We start from the raw sequence: 22,979 nt of genomic DNA on the forward strand, positions 1-22,979 counted from the left end.
AAAAAGAAAAACACACACCGTAGTATGAACAAGAAATAAGATGAGAAAAAAAAAAAAAACCAAAAACGTACTTGTAGCGGGGGTACGATTGTTCGTGGAGTAACCTCACCGCTGTTGAAGTAGAAAGAAGAAGCTAGAGCAAGATCGAAGGAGTTCCTGGGGTGTACGATTGGTCGCCTGGTTCTTCCTTCTGAAAACCCTTAACTCAAAAGTCCAAACCCTTTGTGAGAATCGTGTTTTGGTATTTTTTGGTGGAGTACTTTAGTTGTTAGAAGCAGGTCCCATGAATCTCAAGTGCATTCAAGACCATACACCTACTAATCAAAAATTGATATTTGGAATCTATCTAAAGTAGTTTTAAACAATTATTAAATTCTAAAATGTTCATAAGGCGCCCGCTTTGTGTATAAGGAATCATTAGGCGTCGCCTTATAGCGCCTTATCTCATGATGTGGTCGCCTTATGTAATACCTTTAATGTGTGCTACTGCCTTACGGTCTTTGGACCACATCAGCGCCTTACTAGCGCCTTTCTAGCGCCTTAATAACTATGACCACCACACATCCTACTAGAGCCAATTATTGCCCCTATCACCAGATCCTGAAAAACACATTGAGACGGGAAAGGGTGACTTTGCAATTAATGGACAAGAGGTTAGTAGGAAAAGAAAGAACATGTAATACAATAGAAAGGGATAAAGTTGGAGTGCGGCTAATGGTGCCTTTCCCAAAATAGTGGAATAAGTCCCGTTAGCTAACTTGATCTTACCATTACCAGGATAGGTAGTGTACTGTGAGAAAAGAGGCATGACTCAGGTAAGCGACCTGTCATATGATCGAAAGTCCTAGAGTCTATAATCCAAGGGGTAGAAGGGACAGACATAGTATGGCCACGAAAAGAGATACCTGACCCAGAAGGGCGGAATGGGCAGGAGATTCTAGACATTTCAGAAGGCGCTGGATGGCAATGAGCTCATAAGATGATAGTGAGGCTGCAGAAATCGTAGGTGCAGAGTGGGACCTCAGTATGATTAGCCTGATAAGGAGTACCGACACGACCCTTCTCTCGTCCTTTGCTAGGTGCATTAGCAGGACGACTATAAAGCTTCCATCAGTGCTCCTTGGTGTGGCGCTCTTTCTCGCAATAATTGCACTTCATTAAAGTTTTGGTAGAGGAGCCACCAAATTGTGGGGTTGCACTGTGGGGTTGAGTGCCAGAGACAAATGCAGATCTCTCAGTGGGAATAGGTTGTGGAAGCATAGTGGCACGATGACTGTCCTCAAGTTGGATCACAACAGTCTTGATTCAAGGTAGGAAGGGGGATACGACTCAGAACTTGGGACTGCTATTGATCAAACTCCACATTCAAACCTGCCAAAAAGTCATAGACTTGGATCTTGTCCTCTTGTTCTGAAAACCGGTGACATCTGCAAGGGTAGGAGTATACTCCTCATAGAGTCTAGCTCAATCCACAATATGCGTAGCTTATAGTAATGCTGTGACAATTTGAGCCCTCCTTGCCTTAGGTCACGAACCTTTTGGTGTAGTTCGAAGACCTGAGCATCATTCCCCGCCTGGGAATAGATATCTTGGACAGACTTCCAGATCTTTGTAGCAGAGTTAAGAAGGCGATAGCCACGTGAAAGCTATGGTTGCATGGAGTTGACAACGAAGGCCATAACCAGAGTTGACACACTCCCACTTGTCAATCTCAGGACCGATGGTCAGATGCTACGGGTTTCCAGTGAGGTACCCGTAATAGCCGCGGGTGTTGATGGAGATGCAGATCAAGCGTGACCACATAAGGTAATTTGTGCCATCAAGCTTAATAGCACAAGGAAGAAAGGTGGGAAAAGCTGAGATATCTCCGCTAGTGGAAGTAGAAGATCTAGTAGACATAGTAGCAACTCAATAAGGCTGTGCTAATGGAAGAGGCACCGGCCGGAGGTAGAAGAAGCACAAAAAAGCAGGAAAACGACCTGAAAACCCAAAAATCGGTAAGAGAAAAACCCTGACAAATTGATTTTGGGCAGGTCTTTGGAATAGTCCTAAGATGTTAAAGTGGCTAGAGCACCCTTGCAAGGATAAGGAGCACCGATCGCAACTAACATCAAGATGATTGGATCATCAAGCAAGGAAAAAGCACCTGGCATAAAAAAATTTGATATCAGGGAAAAAACATTGAAAAAGTCGATGGATGAGGAATGGGTCTCTCATATCATTGTGGAAGAGAGTCTCAGAGTCCAGGGAAGAAGAAGATGGGGGCAAGGGTTACTACTAGGACGGTCACAACAAGATTGCACTTGGATCCATGCAGATGATATCCGATGGCTTGATACAGATCCTTATGAGCACTACATGTCATTCATCCATTCATTGGAGACGAATGATTCTAAGAAGGGGGGAGCTGATGTAGATCCCTATTATGGGCAGGGCTATCGCAGGAGGAAGCCCAGCCCAAAGTATCTACAATCGGCTTCTTAATTGAGGCCGGATTTGATGTAATTAAGTATGGACCCAATGGGCCCATCAAATTAGGCTTTCACTTAAGTATTGTTTAAATGTCTTTTATGTTATTTTGGGCCCATCGATCGTAAGTCCTATTAAGGCCTATCAGCCCTAGTCCTAGTCTTAGTCTATTTCAATTCCTAGTTGTAGTAGGAGTGTCTAGTCCTCTTTGGAAACTAGCTCCTAGTCTTAGTATGATTGTAAACTTCCCCTCTATAAATAGAGAGGCATATGTACCATTATTTCTCAGATTTGAATAAAGAAAGTTTGCAGTCAATTGCTTAGAGTAGCTGGGATAGCTGTGGGTGAGAAGCGCAGGCTGAGATGGCCACTCCTCCCCCACTTTCCCTTTGTATTATTCCCTATTTCCCACAATCGATTTCTTTTTTATGCTACTGTTGCTGTCTTATTTCATTTAATACAAATCAGTTCTGCTTCCTGAGATCGATCAGCCAGAAGTCTCTCCTTGTGAAGCCAATCGATCTCCTCTATTGCCAATACTAAGGGTCTGATCTGTTAGGTTATTAAAGGACTTGTTCAGCACCATAAGTGGATCACTCGATCCACCCTAGAAGCCTGTCAGAGTTGTCAAGTTGCTGGTTCTGCGGGAATCTTCAAATTTTCTCTCCTAGGTCTGAAAATCAAGAACTTTCATTACTTCACCACCAGCCGACAGAATCTTCTCAAGTTTGTAGGTTTTTGTTGCCACCTAGAGACCTCCAATCGACCAGCTTTGCAGCCTCATCGGAGACACACACAGCCAGCTGCACCTCTCTCCTCTTTTGGGTTGATTTTGGGTTGGTTTTTTTTTTTTTTTCTGTTTTAAGATTGTAGCCTTGGGATTACTTGCTGGTTATTTCCCTGTTGTTTCTCCTGGGTTTTGTCTACTGTTGTTGAGGCTATTTTTGGGGATTTACTTGTTTATTTGGGGTTATACATTGTGGGGTTAGTTTTTGTAAACTACTCGTACATTATCAGCACTCTTTATATATAATAACGGAGAGAAAGTTCTAAAGAATTACAAAGACTACTAAATCCTTTAGGATCCATTTGGCAACTAACACTTTCCCAAAACCCATTATTATAACAACTTTAAATATGATCCTCAGGTTCTGGTCAAACTTTGAAGAGTTATGCGTCTCCAATAGTCTGATCTTCGACCACCTTATTGGCCCAGTCTGATTCTCTGATTTTATGATATTTAATTTCTCCTGAAATTTGGTTGTTCTTTTTAATCTGTCTGAAATTTGGTGGTTCTTTTTAATCTGTGATTCTGGTTTTCTTCTGCTGACCCCATTTAGTTGGGATAAGGCTTTGTTGTTGTTGATTCTGGTTTTCTTCTGGATTTCTGAAATTTATCAATCCTAGGTGGCTAGAAACCCATTAAATTGGTAGTGGAGCCCTGACATGGCCAGCATTCACGAATTAATCAATAAGTTACTGAAATTTTCAGACAACTGTCCGACAAGTTTGCTGTCCTAGAACAGTGACATGCTGTGTCATCTCATTCCCCCATGTCTGAAAACTTTGAAAATCCCAGAATTGAGTGAATGCCAGCCCATGCTACTGCCAATAATACCATGAGCATTATAGGAAGAGGACCACAGATAGAACTTACACAGCAACCCACTTTAGATGATACTTTGCGTACTATACTTGATACTGTTTTGACAAATCGACAGACTGATGATTTTTAGGAGGTGAAGCTGGAACTCAAAGAATACAATGGGAAACTCGATCCCCAAGTATTTTATGACTGGCTAGCCTGTCTGGATTATTATTTTCATTGGTTTAGCCTTACAAAGGAGAGGAAGTTTAAACTTGCACATGCTAGATTGATATGACCAACAAGGAAAGGAAAGACTGAGTGCAGACTGCAGATACGTGGTATGGCACCTACCACATGGGAAGAGATTGAGGAACTGAAGAACTAGTATCTTCCCCAAACATTCAGAGCTTGACTGCATGATAGACTCAATACTATGGCAGGGAAGCTTATCAGTTGAAGAATGCATGGGGCAGTTTGATGCTCTCGTTTCACACAAAGGGATTGAGGAAGACGATATTTAAGTTAGTCTCATGGTTTATGACAGGTTGAATCCTGAGACTTGGAAGCTGATGAATGCGCATGGCATGTATGATGTTTAGGACTGTTTTTAGAAGGCTTTGCAAGCTGAGGAAAATTTTAAGACTTGTGTTATAATCATAGTTGTCAAGGCATTCCCAAAACGGCTTGGCAATGCCTTGGCATCTAGGCGGTTTGCTTGGGGCCTAGGCAACTATTGCCTTAGTGCACTGCATGTCGCCTTTTGGTTTGACACATTTTTTTTTTTTTTAGTGAATAAAATAATTCATTAACAAGGAGAAGAAAAATGTACAAAAGCCCCTATGGGGGGGGGGAGAGGAAGGGGAACAAGGGCCGCCCAGGGAGGGAGGGGGTCCAAAGCAAAGATGGGGAGAGACCCCAGGATACAACAACGTGACTATTCCTAGGGGAGGCATTACAAGTTTTGGTAATTCTAGTGACCTTAGCTTTAACATCAAAGGAGATGGAATCCCAAATCTGGCTGAAAGTGCGAGAATTGGAGGTCCATTTCCTGTGGTTGTGCTCCATCCAGATCTGATTGATGGTAGCGCAGAAAGCAAGCTTCCCCATAGTGTCACAAATGGAAGATCTAGCAAAAGTCATATCCACCCATAGCCATTCCTTATGTAAAGGGAGAATTCTTCTACTCCTGGGCCAACATTTTACAAGGATTCCTTTCCAATTGGAGGGGGAAAGAGGGCAAGCAACAAGGAGATGCTAAGTATCTTCAGTACAGACTCACAAGGGCAACACAAAGGTGATGTGGATCCGAGTTCCAAAAGATGGAATTGGATCGCTTATGGGCCCACAAAGAGTATTAGCTCAAATAGTAAGGAGGAATGGCAGTTCTGTAAATAAACTGAAGTTTAAGGGAGGGTGGTATTTTTGTAATTACATGAAAACTTAGAAGGAAGCGGCAGACTTGTAATTAGTCTAAACTTAAACGTAAGCAAATGGTACAATATGCTAGTAGAAAGGGTAGTTCAAGAATTACAAATAAAGTTAGGATAAAAGAGAATATAAGTAAAGGAAGGGGCAATATGGTCAAACAAAGGGATTAGATGCCTTAAACAACCCACGATTCAGCCTTCTCTTCCATTAGCAGATGAGCAAGGGCGGAAGAACCAGCATGTCATGGGGGAGGGATCTGCTTCAGTTCTTCTCGGAAAAAAACCAGGAATTCCAGGCGAAGGCTGGAAACTTGTGGTCTTTTGAATCCAACAGGTAGGCACCTCCAACTAGCAAACAAAGAGGAGCTATGGCACCTGCAACTCAGAACTAGTGACACAGGTGAGGTCAGACCTGCAACTGGTTGATCTGCTCTATGGAAGATGGATAGAACTCGAAGGTTTTGTTCGCATATGGCACTCGTACCTTCAACTCAAAACGCAGATGCAATTGATGGGATTTATTAGTTCAGCAGCACTTCTCGTAAACCTGATATCACCGCCCAGAACAGGGTACAGGCAGGTAAAAGAAGAATAAACAGCAGAGAATCTAGAAACGAAGTGGAAGGAAGGAGAGGATAAGAGAGGAAGAGAAGAGAAGAGAAAATCAGAAAAGAGAGGGGTATGTAGTCACGGCAGCCATGGTTCAAGACCAAAAACTTCAATCAAATTTCAATTCTTCAAATTTGTCTTCTCTGCCGTGTTACATGGCTATAAAATGGAAAAGCAAAACCTAACAATGGAAACTAATCATCATGGAAACTAATTAAATTAGCAATTGAAATAAAATCTGATCTACCTACTAACATAACCACACTATAATAATGAAGAAAACAAATTAAAGTACTAATTATTCCTAGATCATCCCACGCCCAACTGTATAAACTCTCCCGATCTTAAAAGAACTTGACTCCGTTGAGTTAGGTCATGCTCCTAAGATACCCTTGTAAATCGCTCGTCGATGCGGTGGCACATATCTCGAAACAGATGATGGGAGCATAACTCCAAGAGGAGGGAGAGTAGGCTGACGTGTCATTGGCGCAGCAGTCAGTTGACGACGTGGCATGTCTGATAACGCGTGTGGCGTCATTAAATATGTACGGACCTCCTTGCTTTACCTTGGTGTTCTGTGCACCATCGTAGAGAATACCTAAATTGTCGTTGCCAAGTTCACCCTAGAAGAATGTTGCAGTGTACCAATGAGGTGACCAAGCAAGATACATGGTATTGAAACGGCCCAAACTGTAGATGTATTTGAACAACTGCAGTGGCCTCTTCTCGAGTTGTGGGTCCCAAACCGTGCACATGAATCTTCTTGAAAAGTTGATTGCTCGAACAAATTCAGTAAAGATGAAGTTTGCTTCTGCCTCGGTATCAATAACTGCATGAATATCAGTAGGATCGGAACCGTGCAGAAGAGTACCCTTTTGTCTGAAAAGAGGAGCCTTGTCATTTAGTCTGTTTGAGAAGGATGTAAGACTACCTGAATGAGCTTCCACATCATCATCATCATTATAGTTAATATCATCAGCATCGAGGGGATAAAGATGTAAATCAGGATCAACATCATCACTCTTCTCTATCGGTTGCTTCGTTGTTGCATTCACAGAACGAGTCTTATTGGTTGGAGTAGTGACCCTTCTCGCCACAACTATGGCATCTAATGTTCTTCACCCATCACTATCCTTGTTGAATTCTGACCTTTTTGTTCAACTCTGCGAGCTTTAGGCTTCTTTTCCTCCATACGTGGTGGAGGTCTATAAGCTAAAGGAGTCTTGAGCATACTCTTCCAATAAATGGACTTTTTTTTAGTTGTCTTGGCATGAACTGTTGCCACATCAACGGACCAGAAATCAGTGTTAGGTAATTCGAGTCGGATCTCAGTACTTAGCCCACTGATATATATCACCTGTTGTCGGTTTATTTCCTGAAGTCAACACTTTGAAGATAGTTTGTGGAATTCGAGGGTGTAGGTATCCACATCCTTGTTGCCTTGTTGAAAATTAAGCAATTTATGAAACATTACCTTCTCATAATTAAGAATAACAAATTTCTTAGTCAGGATTTGCTTCATGACCTCCCAATTGGTAACGGGTCCAAGTCTTCTGACAAACCTTGCGTGCAGTACATCATCCAACCATGAACATGCATACCTAATAAACTTGGTGAGGATGAGTTCACACTTCTCATTCGGAAGAGATTTATAAGCAAAAATTCTCTCCACTTGGTAAGCCAGTAAAGGAACTCTTCAGGTCCCTTTTCACCAATGAACTCTGGAATCTCAACTTTGATGCCATCTTTGTCAGAAAATTGTCGTATAACATCTTGGGGAACAATTGGATTAAGTTACTGCATATGAGGTGTATCTTCGATCCGTAAGGTATTGAACTGAGGAGGTAGTGTAGAGGATCATTCTTTAGCTCGCTTGTCAGACCTCTTTATAAAAGCAGTCATCTCTTCCATAAACTTGTCAGACTTGGTTTCATTCCTCTCAAGCCTAGCATCAGTATTCAATTGATTTTCACACAGTACCCGTTGACCCTCAGCTAACTCACGATACAATTTTTGTAGCTTGACTTTTGTGACATTACCTGCCATGGTTAGGAAATTGTAGGAAATTCACTCTGATGCCACTTGATGTGGATCCGAGTTTCAAAAGCTGGAATTGGATCACTTATGGGCCCACGAAGAGTAGCAGGTGAAATAGTAAGGAGGAATGGTAGTTCTATAAATAAACTGAAGTTCAAGGGAAGGTGGCAGTTTTGTAATTACATGAAAACTTAGAAGGGAGCAGCAGACTTGTAAATAGATTGAACTTAAACATAAGCAAAGGGTACAATACGCTAGTAGAAAGGGTAGTTCAGGAATTACAAATAAATTTAGGATAAAAAAGAATAAGTAAAGGAAGGGCAATATGGTCAAACCAGGGGATTAGATACCCTAAACAACCCATGATTCAGCCTTCTCTTCCGTTAGAAGACCAGCAAGGGCGGAAGAACCAGCATGTCGCGAGGGAGAGATCTGCTTCAGTTCTTCTCAGAAAAAACTAGGAATTCCAGGTGAAGGTTGGAAACTTGTGGTCTTTTGAATCCGATAAGTAGGCACCTCCAATTAATAAACAAAGAGGAGCTATGGCACCTGCAACTCAGAACTAGCTACACAGGTGAGGTCAGACCTACATTTGGTTGATCTGCTCACTATGGAAGAGGGCTTTGAAGGATAGAACTCAAAGGTTTTGTTCGCATATGTCACCTGTACCTTCGACCCAAATCCCAAATGCAATTAATGGGATCTATTGGTTCAGCAACACTCCTAGTAAACCTGATATCACCATCCCGAATAGGGTATAGGCAGGTTAAAGAAGAGTAAACAACAGACAATCTAGAAACGAAGTGGAAGGAAGGAGAAGATAAGAGAGGAAAAGAAGAGAAGAGAAAATCAGAAAAGAGAGGGGTATGTGGTCACGGTAGCCATGGTTCAAGCCCAACAACTTCAATCAAATTTCAATTCTTCAAATTTTCCTTCTCTACTATGTTACATGGCTATAAAAAGGAAAATCAAAACCTAAGAATGGAAACTAATTATCATGTGTTGAATGGGGTAATGACTTGTGTCTCATATGACACTAGCCCTCTTTATTTATAACAATGGAGAGAAGGTTCTAGAGAATTACAAAGACCATTAAACCCCTTAGGATCCGTTTGGTAACTAACACTTTCCCTAAAACCCATAAAACCTATTATTACAACACCGCCTCAAGTTGGTGCATAGATATCACATATGCCTAACTTGCAGATAATAGGATGACACATATTACTACTAAGACCTTTAGTAAATACATCAGACAGCTGTTCATTACTGGGAACAAAAGGCACAGTGATAAGGCCAATATCTAGCTTCTTTTTGATGAAGTGTCAGTCAATCTCCACATGGTTGGTTTAATCATGCTGGACAGGGTTGTGAGCAATGCTAATGGCAGATTTGCTGTCAAAAAAGAGCTTCATAGGAGGGGTAGCAGAAACAGCCAAATCAGTGAGCTATAGGAGCTCACAAATGCCATGTGTCATATCATGGAACTCTGCTTTAGCACTTGAATGGGCAACCACGACTTGCTTCTTGCTTCGTCATGTAACATGGTTACCACTAGCAAAGGTGCAATAAACAGTAGTAGACCTGCGGTTATCAAGGGAACCTGCCCAATCCGCATCTGTGAAGGCCACTACCCTAAGGTGATCATGAGGAAAAAAAAGGATGCCACGTCTTAGGGCAGATTTCAAGTACCGTAGAATATGCAGCACAACTTCCATGTGAGTCGAGTAGGGATCATGGATGTACTGACTAACCAGGATGATGGCAAATGCTATGTCAAGGTGTGTATGAGAGAGATAGATCAACCGCCCCACTAATCTCTGATATCTCCCCTTATCCACAAGATCACATTGCTACTCAGGTGACCATTAGCCTTAATAGGAGTGTCTACCGGCTTACACCCCAACATGCCTGTCTCAGAGAGAAGATCAAGCACATACTTCCATTGAGACAAGTATATCCCACGAGAAGATCTGGCAACTTCAATACTGAGGAAGTAACGAAGTTGCCCTAGATCTTTGATCTCGAATTCCTCATTCAAGTATCTCTTGAGGCGAGAGATTTCTACTAGATCGTCACCAGTAACAATAATATCATCTACGTAGACTATTAGGATAGCAATCTTCCCACTAGATCTCTTGATGAACAGAGTGTGGTCCGGCATTGCTTTGAGAGTAGCGATCATAGCCTTATGGAAATGTCCAAACCAAGCATAAGGGGATTGCTTCAGCCCATACAGAGCATGCTTCTACTTGCATACCTTCCCTTGGGTTTTGGAACAAATGAACCCAGGAGGAATGTCTATATATACTTCCTCTTCAAGTTCCCCATGAAGGAAGGCATTTTTTACATCTAACTGCTGGAGATCCCAATCTAAGTTGGTGGCACAAGCCACGATAACACGAATTGTGTTCATCTTAGAAACTGGAGCAAAAGTCAATCAATCCCATAAGTCTGTGTGAATCCTTTGGCAACAAGTTTGGCCTTATACCAATCCACTGTACCATCAGCCTTCTGTTTTACTGTGAAGACCCACTTGCACCCAACTGTCTTCTTTTGTGAGGGAAGACACACCAGATCCCATGTGTCTTTCTTCTTCAGAGCCTGCATCTCTTCAACTATAGCTATGCCATTGTGAGTCTGCACTTGCTTCTTGCCAGGTATGAGGAATGGACACAAAGGAAAGAGAAGACACAAAACTATAGTAGGAAGGAGAGAGTGAGTCATAAGAAACAATTTTAGCAATAGGATGTGAAGTACAAGACCTAATGCCTTTATGAATAGCAATAGGTAACTCAAGAGACTGATCAACAGAAGGAGAAGGAGAATTACCAGGGTCCAAGGGGGCAAGATTAGGCTCGAGAAGAGACGACTAGCATGGTAGGGTAGATGTTGGATGTGTAGTGGTCTGAGTCTGCTCTCTGTGACTATACACACGTATCTTCAGTCGAGGCGAAGTAGGAGAAGTAGGAGTGTCACTCTCCCCTTGAAACAGGATACTAGCAGGGATAGCAATTTCAAGAGACAGCAAGGACGGTGGCACATCTTCCACAATGGAAGGAGACTCCCCTTGAAGAGGTGTCTCAGTGTAGTATGACACAGATTCGTGAAAGATAACATCCATAGTCACAAACCACACCAAGTAGGAGGATGAAAACACCGATAACCTTTCTAAGTAGGAGCATACCCCAGAAAAATGCATCAGAGACCCCCGAGGTTTAAACTTTACATGAGGATGATGATCGCGAGCATAACAAACACTACCGGATACCTTAGGAGGAACAGGAAAAGCAACAGAACCTTGGAGAAGATCTAGAAGGGAGTGGAAGGCATGGACCCAAGAAGACATTCGGTTGATAAGAAAGGCAACAGTGAGAATTGCGTCGCACCAGTACTGGGGAGGAATATGCATCTCAAACTTAAGAGCATGCTACTTCACAAAGGTGGCGATTCTTCCCCTCAGCAACCCCATTCTGAGCCAGAGTATCCACACAGCTAGTCTGATGAATCATCCTATGATCGGAAAGGTAAGCTTGAAAGGACCCTTCAAAGTATTCTTGGCCATTGTCGGTTCGAAGGATCTTAATGGTAGCACCGAACTGAGTTTGAACCATACAGTGAAACTACTGAAAGCAACAGAAGGTCTCGCCCTTGGTTCGCATTATATAAACCCAAGTAGTCCGAGAATGACAATCAATAAAAGAGAAACCACCGATAGCCATTAACAGACACATAGTGGGATGGACCCCAAATATCAGAATGTATCAATAAAAAAGGAGTGGCACTTTTATTTCCAGAAACAGAATCAGTGGTTTGAGTTTGTTTGGCCAAAACACATGCCTCACAAAAAAATTGACTCGAATTACAATTTTTAAAGGAAGAAAAAACTTTAGCTAAAGTTCCCAAAGGGGGGATGTCCTAACTGACGATGCCACTGCAGTAACTCAAAGATGGGAGGTGATGTAGAAGATGTCAGAAGAGCCTGACCAGAGACCAATGCCGAGTCATCATCAAACAGATACAAACCACTACATACCCTACCAGAGCCAATCGTTGCCCCTGTCACCAGATCCTGAAAAACACAATGAAACGGGAAAAAGTTGACTTTGCAATTAAGACTGGAAGTAAGACTACTAATAGATAAAAGGTTAGTGGGAAAAGAAGGAATATGCAATATAGTAGAAAGGGATAAAGAGGGGGTATAGCTAACAGAGCCCTTCCCCAGAATAGTGGAATAAGTCCCATTAGCTAATTTGACCTTACCATTACCCGGACAAGTAGTGTACTTTGAAAAAAGAGACAAGCGGCCTGTCATATGATCAGAAGCCCCAGAGTCGATAATCCAAGGGGTAGAAGGGATAGACATATTATGGCCACAAAAGGAGATATGTGACCCAGAAGGGGTGGAATGAGCAGAGCTCGCAGTGGTAGGTGCAAGAGAGTTTGGACATGTCAAGAGGCGTCGGAGGGCAGTAAACTCGTCAGATGATAGCGAGGCTACTGAGGAGCTAAGAGCAAAGTCAGAGTCAGGGTTCTCAGTATGGTTGGTCTGCCCAGAAGTATCGGCACGACCCTTCCCTTGCCTTTTTCCAGATGTATCAGCAGGACGGCCATAAAGCTTCCAGCAGTGCTCCTTGGTGTGATGCTCCTTCCCACAGTAATCACACTTCACTGGAGTCCTAGTAGAGGGGCCACCAGACTGTGGGGCTGCACTAAGGGAGTAAAGAGTGGCAGTTTGCTGTGGAAGCATAGTGGTACGTCAATTGTCCTCAAGTTGGATCACAACATATGTTTGATCCAAGGTAGGAAAGGGGTCACGACTCAGAACCTGGGACCGCAACTAATCAAACTCCACATTCAGACCTGCCAGAAAGTCATAGACCCTTATTTTGTCCTCTAGCTTCTGAAACTTGGTGACATCTTCAGGGGTGGAAGGAGTATACTCCTCATAGAAATCCAACTTAGTCTATAGTGTCCGCAACTCATAATAGTACTGTGACAGATTGAGCCCTCTCTGCCGAAGATCACGAACCTTCTAGCGAAGCTCAAAGACCTGAGCATCATTCCCTGCTTGGGAATAGATATCCTAGACAGACTTCTAGATCTTCGCAGTAGAGTCAAAAAGGAGATAGCCACGCGAAAGCTGTGGCAACATGGAGTTGACAAGGAAGGCCATATAACCAGAGAGTTGGCACACTCCCACTTGTCAATCTCTGTACCGGTGGTCGGACGCTTCGTGGTTCCAATGAGGTATCCGTAATAGCCACGGGACTTGATGGAGATAAATACCGAGCGTGACCACATAATTTAGTTTGTCCCATCAAACTTGATAGCACAAGGAGGAAAGGTAGGAAGAACCGTGGTGTCTCCACCAGTAGAAACAAATGAGTTCGTAAACATGGTTGCTTCTCAAGGGGGTTGTGCAGATAGAGGGGACACTAGCCGGAGAGAAAGAAAGCACCAAAATAACCAGAAAAAGCTAAAAAACCCAAAAATCGATAAAGGGTAAAACCCTGAGAAATCGATTTTGGGGATAGCTTTAGAACAAAGACCTCAAATGAAAAAGTGATCGGTACATACCACTACAAGGATAAGAGGCACCAACCGTAACAAACATCAAGATGATCGGAGCATCGAGCAGTGAAAAAGCATCCCGACAATTAAAAAACTTTCTCAAGGAGAAAACCCTGAAAAAGTGATAAAAAAAGGTTCTGGGTCTCTCAGATCATTGTAGAAGAGAGTTTGAGAGCCCAGGGGAAGGATGGATGGAGGCTAGAAACCCTCTTGGTAGTTTAAGAAGCTCCCACCATGAGAGAGAAGCAGAAGAAGAGAGATGGAGGGAGGCACAGATGAAGGAGGTGTTGGGAGAGAGAGAGAGAGAGAAATGGGAAAGAGGCAAAGAGATGGGGAAGAGGGAGAACCCTTAGGGTTTTGGATCCTATGGCTCTGATACCATGTTGAATGGGGTAATGACTTGTGTCTCATATGACACTAGCCGTTTTTATTTATAACAATAGAGAGAAGGTTCTAGAGAATTACAAAGACCATTAAACCCCTTATGATCCATTTGGTAACTGACACTTTCCCTAGAACCCGTAAAACCCATTATTACAACATCATGGAAACTAATTAAATTAGCAACTGAAATAAAATATGCATCCACCTACTAACTTGACCACACACTACACTAATAATAAAGGAAACAAATCAAAGCACTAATTATTCGCAAATCATCCCACGCCCAGCTGCATCAAAAGGAGAGACAAGGATCCTCTGACTAATGAGGAAACCATGGGTAGGGAGGCAGTTGGTGAGAGCTCTTCACGTGGTGAAGCTGTGACGGGGAATGTGATCCTTGAACCAAACGATCTTATGCCAGAGGGAGGTAGAGCCTTGAGGCATGATGAAGACCCAAGCAACTTTGGATGAGAAGGAACCAGTCGTGGAGGGAGTCCAGATAATAGAGTCCCCACTTCTCAAATGGGCATTAGAGATGGGAGGTAATGTTGACCAAATATCATCTAGTTGAGGGGAAGAGGAAGCTGGAGGTGATCTCCTGCCTAAAGTCAAAATATCTGAGACCAATGCGTGCTTCGGGAGGCCAGTAGATGGTCCTTGCAGTAATGTGGTGGAGTAGAACTCCTTTTTGGTGCTAAGGGTTGAGCCAAAGGGAAGTGGAGGATCCATCTACAACCTGGTAGGTGATAGCCCCGGAACTATAGGCCTGAGATCCAAGATCCTACGCCAGACACAAGAAGCATTTGCCGGGATGGGGCAGTCCAGAGGGACTTAGAGCAAAGGAGACCCGAATAAACCCAATCCACCCATATACTCTTCTTCCTGTTGACTAACTTCTAGATAAGCTTGATGATACCAGCCTTGTTGACCTCATGGATGCGCCTTATGCCCAACCCACCTTCAGATTTAGGCCGACAAACAACAGCCCAACTTAGAGGGCAAAGAAATCTGGAGCTTTCAGAACCTTTCCATAGGAAAGCGACAAATATAGATTCAAGCTTGGTAATAGTAGGCAAGGGCAGCCTATAGATCCCTGACCAAGAAATGTAGGAAGCTTGGAGGACAGATCTAATGAGTTCCAATCGGCCTGCAAAAGATAGAAGCTTGCCCTTCCATAACTGAAGTTGCTTCCTGATGAGATCAAGCATAGGAGTGTAGTGGTGAGATGACAACCTAGCTGGAATCAAAGGGAGGCCCAAGTACTTAAACCGGGAGCTGACCAAGGGAGAATCCTGTCTCTTCCATTAAGTAGACAAGGCTCAGAGACACCATATTGGAAGATAAGGGACTCCCTCGAGTTGACACAGAGCCCAGATATAGATTCAAATAGCTGCAAGCTATGCATGATAACCTGCAAAGATATGAAATTTGCTTTAGAGAAAATCATCAAATCATCAGCAAAAGCTAAATGGGTATGCTTGATGACACTTAGGAATGGGGGAAACAAGCTGCTGGTTGGTAGAAGTTTGAATAATTCTTGATAGCTCCTCAATCCGCACTGAAGCTGAGAAGAACCCTGCTGGACTTCCATTCACCAACACAGAGAAGCAAGGAGTAGAAATACATTGATGAATCCAGTTGACAAACGCAAGGAGATGAATGGACATATAGGGAGATGGGGCAGTGGTCAGATCATACCTGGGGGATCAAATGTGGCATGGGACGAAGGGAAGGAGGTGAGCCGAGTCTCATTAACTAACACTCTTTGCAGGCAATGTGGGAAGAACCAATCCTTTGGTTGTTCCAAGAGTATTTAAGTCATGTCCATCGGAGATCATTGACAGCAATGTCATCAATGCAATCATTGAAAGCATCAGTATGGACTATGGATCAATTCAATCGCGCCCCCTCGCTTTTCATGGTTGAAACGGACGTTGCTGTCAATGATCTCCGATGTGGGTGGCAAGGTTTCGAAGATCATTCCAGAGAACCTCCCAGGAAAAAGCACAGTTAGAATTAAATTCTGCAAGTTATCCTTAGTGTTCAAAATAACTTGCAACCAGAACTTTAAAGTAGCCAATTTTTGGCTTCCTTTCATGCCATAGTTCATGAGGTGTCTTTCCAACTAATGGTCTAATTAGCACCCTATTTACTATGTGGCAAGCGGTGATAAAGTCTTCATTACCAGTGACTTTATTTCCATTGCTTTGACTTGCTTCTCATCTTGATAGTCTCCATGTGTCTTCAAGTGATAGTTAAAGCTTTACATGGCTCATTATGTAGAGTCATCATTCTATAATAATACTTAGAAGATACAAGTCAAATAACATATTCATTTGTTTTCTGTCATCAAAACCAATATCATGATGTGGAGTGTGGGCATATCCCCATGGTGCATGCCAACGTAGTATGATGCATAGCCGTAGCAACAATTCCTACACATCTTCGGCTGATCTTCATCGTTAACTCGTGGAGTTTCAACCTGGTGACATAGTTTGGTTCGCATTGCCTTAGTTTCCCTTTTGATGCAAAAACGAAGCTCCACCCACGCATGATATCCCTACAAGGTCCTTAAGAAAGTTGGAACTAAAGCTTGTGCGCAAGAGTTGCCAGCTGATATGGCCATAAGCAACGTCTTCAACGTAGCTGATCTTACACTTTATTTGGGTCATCACTAAGATGAGGGAGATACGAAGCACAACTTGAGGTTGCCCCCAGTTGGTACCACCCTGTGAATATGAGATTGAGGATGTCTTGAATGATAAATCCACTGTCACTTGCAAGGTAAGAAGCTTCCATTCTGTAGTTGTCAAGAGGAAGAACCGTCCGAGGACTGATTGAACGTGGATACACGTGGATGACTTCAAGCAACTCAACCTTGAATTGTGTACATGTCCTTCACACAGTCGTCGGAGATGGATGATTTCAAGCCAGGGGGATTTGATGCATATCAGAGGTACTCAATCAAGTACACTCGCAGGCACCAGGCCAAGTCTAAATACCAGATCGTGGGGTTTTTGTAGATTCCTATTCCATTTGTTCTTTTTTTATTGTAATATTAGTTGTCAGGCTGGATTAGGACACGTAAGTCCAGATCTTTTTCCGTTTCAAATTTACTACTACTTTCCATATTTTAGTTGGTTTAGTTTACTAATACATAGCCTGTGGCTAGAGGAGTTGGTTCAGTTTTCTTCTCTGTTATACTTTCCTTTTAAGAGTACGAGATGACAGCACTCAACTCTATATAATATCTGTACTGGGCATAGTTGAATGAAAGCTGGCTTTTTACCTCTATTTCTGTGAGATTCAGTGAACCCCTTAGTGGGGTGGCTAAGGTAGGCTGTTGGTATTCCAGTCTGAGGACCAGGTGGGAGGTTTGGTTCGTATCTTCTTATTCTTCTTCCATTGATTTCACGAGTCAGAAATTATCTTTCCTAACCCGCACTAGTTTTTATCTTATATTAGTCTGCCTTTAATTTAGTTATTATCTGTTGGTTGTTTCGTGCTCTTGTTCCTCACTTTCAATCCTGTTCTTATTGAATTCTGATCACAGAAATAGTTTAAAATCCTATTTCTAAATTTCTCAGATTTGGAGATTATTTTCAAGTTCTGTTGTCAGATTTGGCCATCATTTTTTAGTCTCAAGTTACTGCCAGTTTCAAAATCATATCTTTCTATTGATGATTTCATAGAATCCCACTTCCAATCTTTCTTAGTTCTCCCTCATTGGATTGAATTCTGGAATCTGGTTTCAGATTGGCATTCTATTGTTTCTGTTGGGTTTGTTGGTGAGTTAGTTAAACTGGAACGGAAAAAAAAGAAAAAAGGTTTTCAGTATGGTCATGTTTTAAACAGTTCAAAACGTGTAAATGGAATGGTTAAAATACGGCCAAACATTACGAAAACAGAATAAAAAAGAAAAAGATAAAAAAGAAATCGGACTATATGCATTTTAAACATTTAGAATTTTCAAATATTGGACCAAAAAATAAAAAATAAAAGGGCAATGTACAAACATAAATTGAGCAATTATTATCCAAATGTTGGAATCTGAAGTTCAAATCCTTTGAGTTTCATTTTCATCGTCATTGAGGTTGGAATTTTGGAAATGGATAACCATGAAAAACCCATAATAAGATTCTTATTATTCATGTAAAGCTTTGGGAAAATAGGAACATGAAAGACCCATTTCATTGTCATTGAGGTTGGTGTCCAGGCGGTTTGCCTATGGCCTAGGCGACTATCGCCTTATTGCACTGTATGCCGCCGTATATTTTGTTATTTCATTTACTTAAGATATTCTTCATAAATAAGTAAATACCCTCTATTTGAATCCAATAAAAATAGTTTAAAAATCAATTTCCAAAAGGAAAAAAATGTCAACCCCCCGGTCCAAGAACAAAAACTTGATTTTTGGTTGTAGGGAGATTTTCAACTTTCGAATGCTAAGGTTTTTCTCAATTCTGAAAATTTTATAAATCTTATCATAGTAGAACATTGCTAAAAGCCAAAAATCCGGTAAAATAATCTTTTGTTTTGATATCAATAAAGTTATTTCCATTCAGGCGATTTAACAACATTCGTATACTTTAAAATAAGTTTGACCGGAACATAACTTTGTTATAACAACTCAGATTTAAGTAATCTTAGACTTATTGGAAAGTTAGTTTTGTGTTATACCTAATACAAAAAGACTTATTTAAAAATAAAATCTTTTGACCAATAAAACTTATTATAGAAGAAGAGCATTTATCTAAATGTCAATTAAGTCATGTTGATTTCTTATGACTTGATGTGAGTGTAACTATGTTGATTTTTATGACTTGATATTGCTTAACGTTGATAGGTTTTTTCTGTCATAGGGTATATATTATAACATCCAAAATAACTTTAGAAAATAGAGGGAATAAAAAATAGGGAAAATTACATGATTACCTATTTTTGGGTTTTCCTTTACAAAATTATCCAACTTATGTTTCCGATAACAAAAATACATTATTTTGGGTTTGAATTTACAAAACTACCCAAAACAGTGTTCATCCCTCAACTAAGGAGGTTGGTTGACAGCTTTACCCCCCACTTCTCTTCTCCCACCCGCTGCTATTCGCCTTCTTCTTCTTCTTTCTTCTTTCTACCCCCACTTCGGGGATGCAAATAGTTCCCAGCGGCTGCAACCGCCTCATCGTAAGGCCCCAACCCAACAATTGCCTCACCGCCCACATCCCATTTAGGGATGCCAAGTTCCCAGTACCATTGCATTTCAGATATTGGATTGGTGATAGGAATCCATAAACGGGTTGATGAAAACCAGAATACTCTCCTCCACATCGCTGCCTACTCTGAAAACCTCCAAGTTGTCACGAAAACTACCAACAATTATGATCGGAAGCAAGAACTGTAGAGGAGATTTGAAAGTACTTGGAGGAAGCTCTGATGTTGGGTTGTTATTTTCGTTAATTTGAATGCCCCCTAAAAATTTTCCAGGTTTTGATCTGCGTGTAATGGTTTTTGGAGTTTCACCTTTGTGGGTTTGTGTTTTGTGTTCGTTTTTTTTTTGCTCTTCCGCAGTTCCAGATCTCGAATTTGTGAAGTTTAGAGTTTATAGCAAACAAGTCAATATGAAATCAGAGAAGTAGAGGTGTGCATCACCCATTGGCTTCCTTATACTATGAGTAGATATTTGTCTTTGAGAACAATGATTTTAGTTTTCTTTTTACCTTCTGTAATTGACTTGTGTTCCTGTTTTTTAACTGAACTAGGTGCAAAAGAAATTCTGGTTGTGATGGTATCAATATTTCCTTTAGCCTTCATTTTACTCTTTTTAAAGATTTAAATCCCGTTGATGTCTACACTAAGACTTGGTGCTCGTTGAGTTCGAATCAAAGCAGTACTCTCCCTGTTACTATTTAATTCTATACTTGGGTTCTGAGTTCTTCTGTTCTACTTTCCCTTTTCTGTTTCATCTAATTGTTATCGGTTGATCTTTCACAAATTAGAGATGAAATTTCAGGTTTTTAATTTCAGAAATTTTTTGGAGAGAATTATAGCTCATGGGTGTTAGAATGCTCAATTTGTGAAAGAATTAAGTATCTGCTGCTCCGCGCTATGGAAACAGAACATAAACTGTATGTATCATATGCAACAACAAAGATACATAATAGAGATGGGAACACAGCTTTGCATGAAGCTGTTCTTGCTCACCACCATAAGGGGATTGAGGTGTTGACGGAGTTGGACAAAGAGGTGATCTTCATTAAGAATAAGCACAAGGAATCACCACTTTATTTGCATCCCTGAGATCGGTGGTATAAAGAAGAAGGGGATAGGAGCCGATGGGAGGTGGGGGTTAAAACTGTCAAAAAACCTCCTTAGTTGAGGGATGAACACTGTTTTGGGTAGTTTTGTAAACCCAAACCTAAAACAATGTTTTTTTTGTAAACCCAAACCTAAAACAATGTATTTTTGTTAACTGAAACATAGATTGGGTAATTTTGTAAACGGAAACCTAAAAGTGGGTAATCATGTAATTTTCCCTAAAAAATGACACATGAGAGATTTGATCGCCATGGCAACGCTATAGAGGGTGATTCACCGCCAAATCGATTAGCCACCCCTCCACCGTCTTGGGTCGCCATGACGCCGTGACAACTATGCTTGTAATTTCGTTCTTGTTCCAGCGGTTTGTATGCATCCTATTCGGGCTACCTTTTCGTAGAAAGCTATTTTCATGGATGGTTACCGTACTTTGGGGGATCTCCACCTTTAGAATGGTTGCCTATAGATTTTGTTTCACACTAACAACACCACAAAGTCCCACATTGGTTGGATTTGAAATTGACTAAGAATCCCTTTCTTACAAAATGGAATGGCAACCAGCTCTTAAAATGTCCTTCATTGGCTTTGTTGCTGACACAGTGTCACACCCTTGTGCAGTGCTGGGGACCACTAGGTATCATAATTTATTAAATTTTATACTTGTTATCAGAGTTTGAAAAAGAAGGTTCATTTAAAGATTGCTAATGAAAAAAATGGAAGTCGTGTTTTAAACGCATTTAGAACTTTTCTTGTACACAAACCCCTTTTTTTTTTTTTTTTACCATATCTTTTTGGGTTCAGTTTGGCATTTTGCGTTTTAAATGGTAAAATACAGTTCGGCGGTTTTATTTACTTTTAAATGCATTTTTACTCACAAAGTTTCTGATCATGTTTGATTATTGATCTGATTCCTCTGAAATCTGCTATCTATTTGTTATTCTGAGATTCTGTTTCTAGAGTCCTGCTTTCAGTAGGATTGGACCATAATTTCAAATCTGACCCTCAGATTCTGTTCGAACTTTGAGGAGTTCTCTAATAATCTGGTTGTTCCTTTCAATCTGCGATTCTGGTTTTATTCTGGATTTCTGCAACCTATTAATCCTAGGTGACTAGAAATCCATTAGTGTCTTGTTTGGTTTTTGCTCCAATGTGCTTGTTTGGTTTTTGCTCCAATGTGCCTAAGAACCTTAGAAACAGGAAGTGGTTCAATTTTCTGGTCTGCATCCTAATTTCGTTTTTGCCTTCAGCATGGTTTGATTGTAGGTGTGCTCTGGTTTTCAAAACTATCATCATGACCCACATGCCAGAAACAAGGGTTTTATGGCCTCCACAAGTAAAACTATCTATTGGACTGTTTCTTCTTTCATATTTTCTTTTGAAAAAGTTGAAGACAGTTCCAAGTGCATGTTGTGGTTTGTTCTTGTTCTCGTTCTTCTACTTTTGTTGAATGTATTACTAGTTTATTTATTTCTTCTTTATAAATTTGTTGTAATTGTCATGCAAATAAACAGAGAAAGAGGAGCTCGCGCACTGGAAGAAAGATTAGCAACAGAGAGATTGGCCGCAGGGGGAAGTGCAGACAACTTGCCAAGCAAAGTTGTTGCAGAGAGTGTGTGAAAGTTCTTCATATTTATGCCTCCAGTAAAATACAAATGTGCTTCATGCAATTGTCCCTCATGACGTGGGGAATTTTTGCATACCTTGGCTTTGGAATGTGATTTTAGTCTTGGGTTGTATATTGGCTAGACTGACAAGGTGTATGTTTTATGTCGTTGTTTCATCAGTGTTCACCTTCTCTAGATGCTGTAAAATCTAAGAAATACTGAAGAGTGGAACAGTTTGGGGATTGCTTTCGGCATTGTTAGAACCATTTGAAACCAAATTTATACTGTATTCGTTGCCATCAACCTCATGATAACCTTTCTTATCATGTTGGCATATGCCATCCTTGCATTCAAGTACCCTCAAAGAATAAGATAGTAAAAACTACCTAATACGGAGCTATCATTTTCTTTATACGAAGCAAAACAATTTCGTGGAGGGAAAAGAAATGTACGTAGATCATCAGCCTGTTTCGACTTTTGACACTTGGATGTTCTAGCTCTACGTGCTAAGTGATGAGCTACAGATTTTACAGGCTGTTTTATTTGACCGGATTATCAGTGTCAAAGGTAGACAATTTTTTTTCTGATGAATAAAAAAATATATTAAAATTCCAAAGGGAAATGAAAAAAATACAAGGCAAAAACCACCGAGAGGCACTAGGTCTCATGTCGCTCCCAGTATTAGGATATCAGCGGTGCGAGTAAGACGTTTATCCATCTTTTATCTCTATTAGGATCTCTGATAGTAGTATCTTAATTATCACAATCATATAACACCGAACCAATTAAATAATACAATGAAATCAGAGTACAATATAGCCGAATCTTAATTAAAACGAATATGTCATCTAATGATAATATATTACATAATCAAGTTATTTCATCCACATCTGTGCATGATTTACAAATATTAATTCCCCAAAGAATACCAATCAAGTTATTTCATCCACACCTGTGCATGATTTAAAAATA

The 22,979-nt window shown here is 41.0% G+C and overlaps 1 protein-coding gene and 1 long non-coding RNA gene across 2 annotated transcripts in view; both read left to right on the plus strand.

The window, feature by feature from the left end:
- LOC122073671 (rhomboid-like protein 19) overlaps positions 1 to 22,310 on the plus strand; it is a 63,769-nt gene extending 41,459 nt beyond the window's left edge. Inside the window, exon 9 of the mRNA XM_042638301.1 lies at positions 21,915 to 22,310. Within this exon, the coding sequence (XP_042494235.1) occupies positions 21,915 to 22,020 (106 nt within the window). The 3' untranslated portion in view covers positions 22,021 to 22,310. The remainder of the gene's footprint in view (positions 1 to 21,914) is intronic.
- LOC122073537 lies at positions 18,463 to 20,020 on the plus strand. The gene is made up of 2 exons (XR_006138821.1): positions 18,463 to 19,726; positions 19,848 to 20,020. It is a non-coding gene; the product is annotated as an uncharacterized LOC122073537 (long non-coding RNA).
- Positions 22,311 to 22,979: the final 669 nt, after the last annotated feature.

The sequence above is a fragment of the Macadamia integrifolia genome, chromosome 3 (assembly GCF_013358625.1).
Source record: "Macadamia integrifolia cultivar HAES 741 chromosome 3, SCU_Mint_v3, whole genome shotgun sequence".
NCBI classification, from domain to species: domain Eukaryota; kingdom Viridiplantae; phylum Streptophyta; class Magnoliopsida; order Proteales; family Proteaceae; genus Macadamia; species Macadamia integrifolia.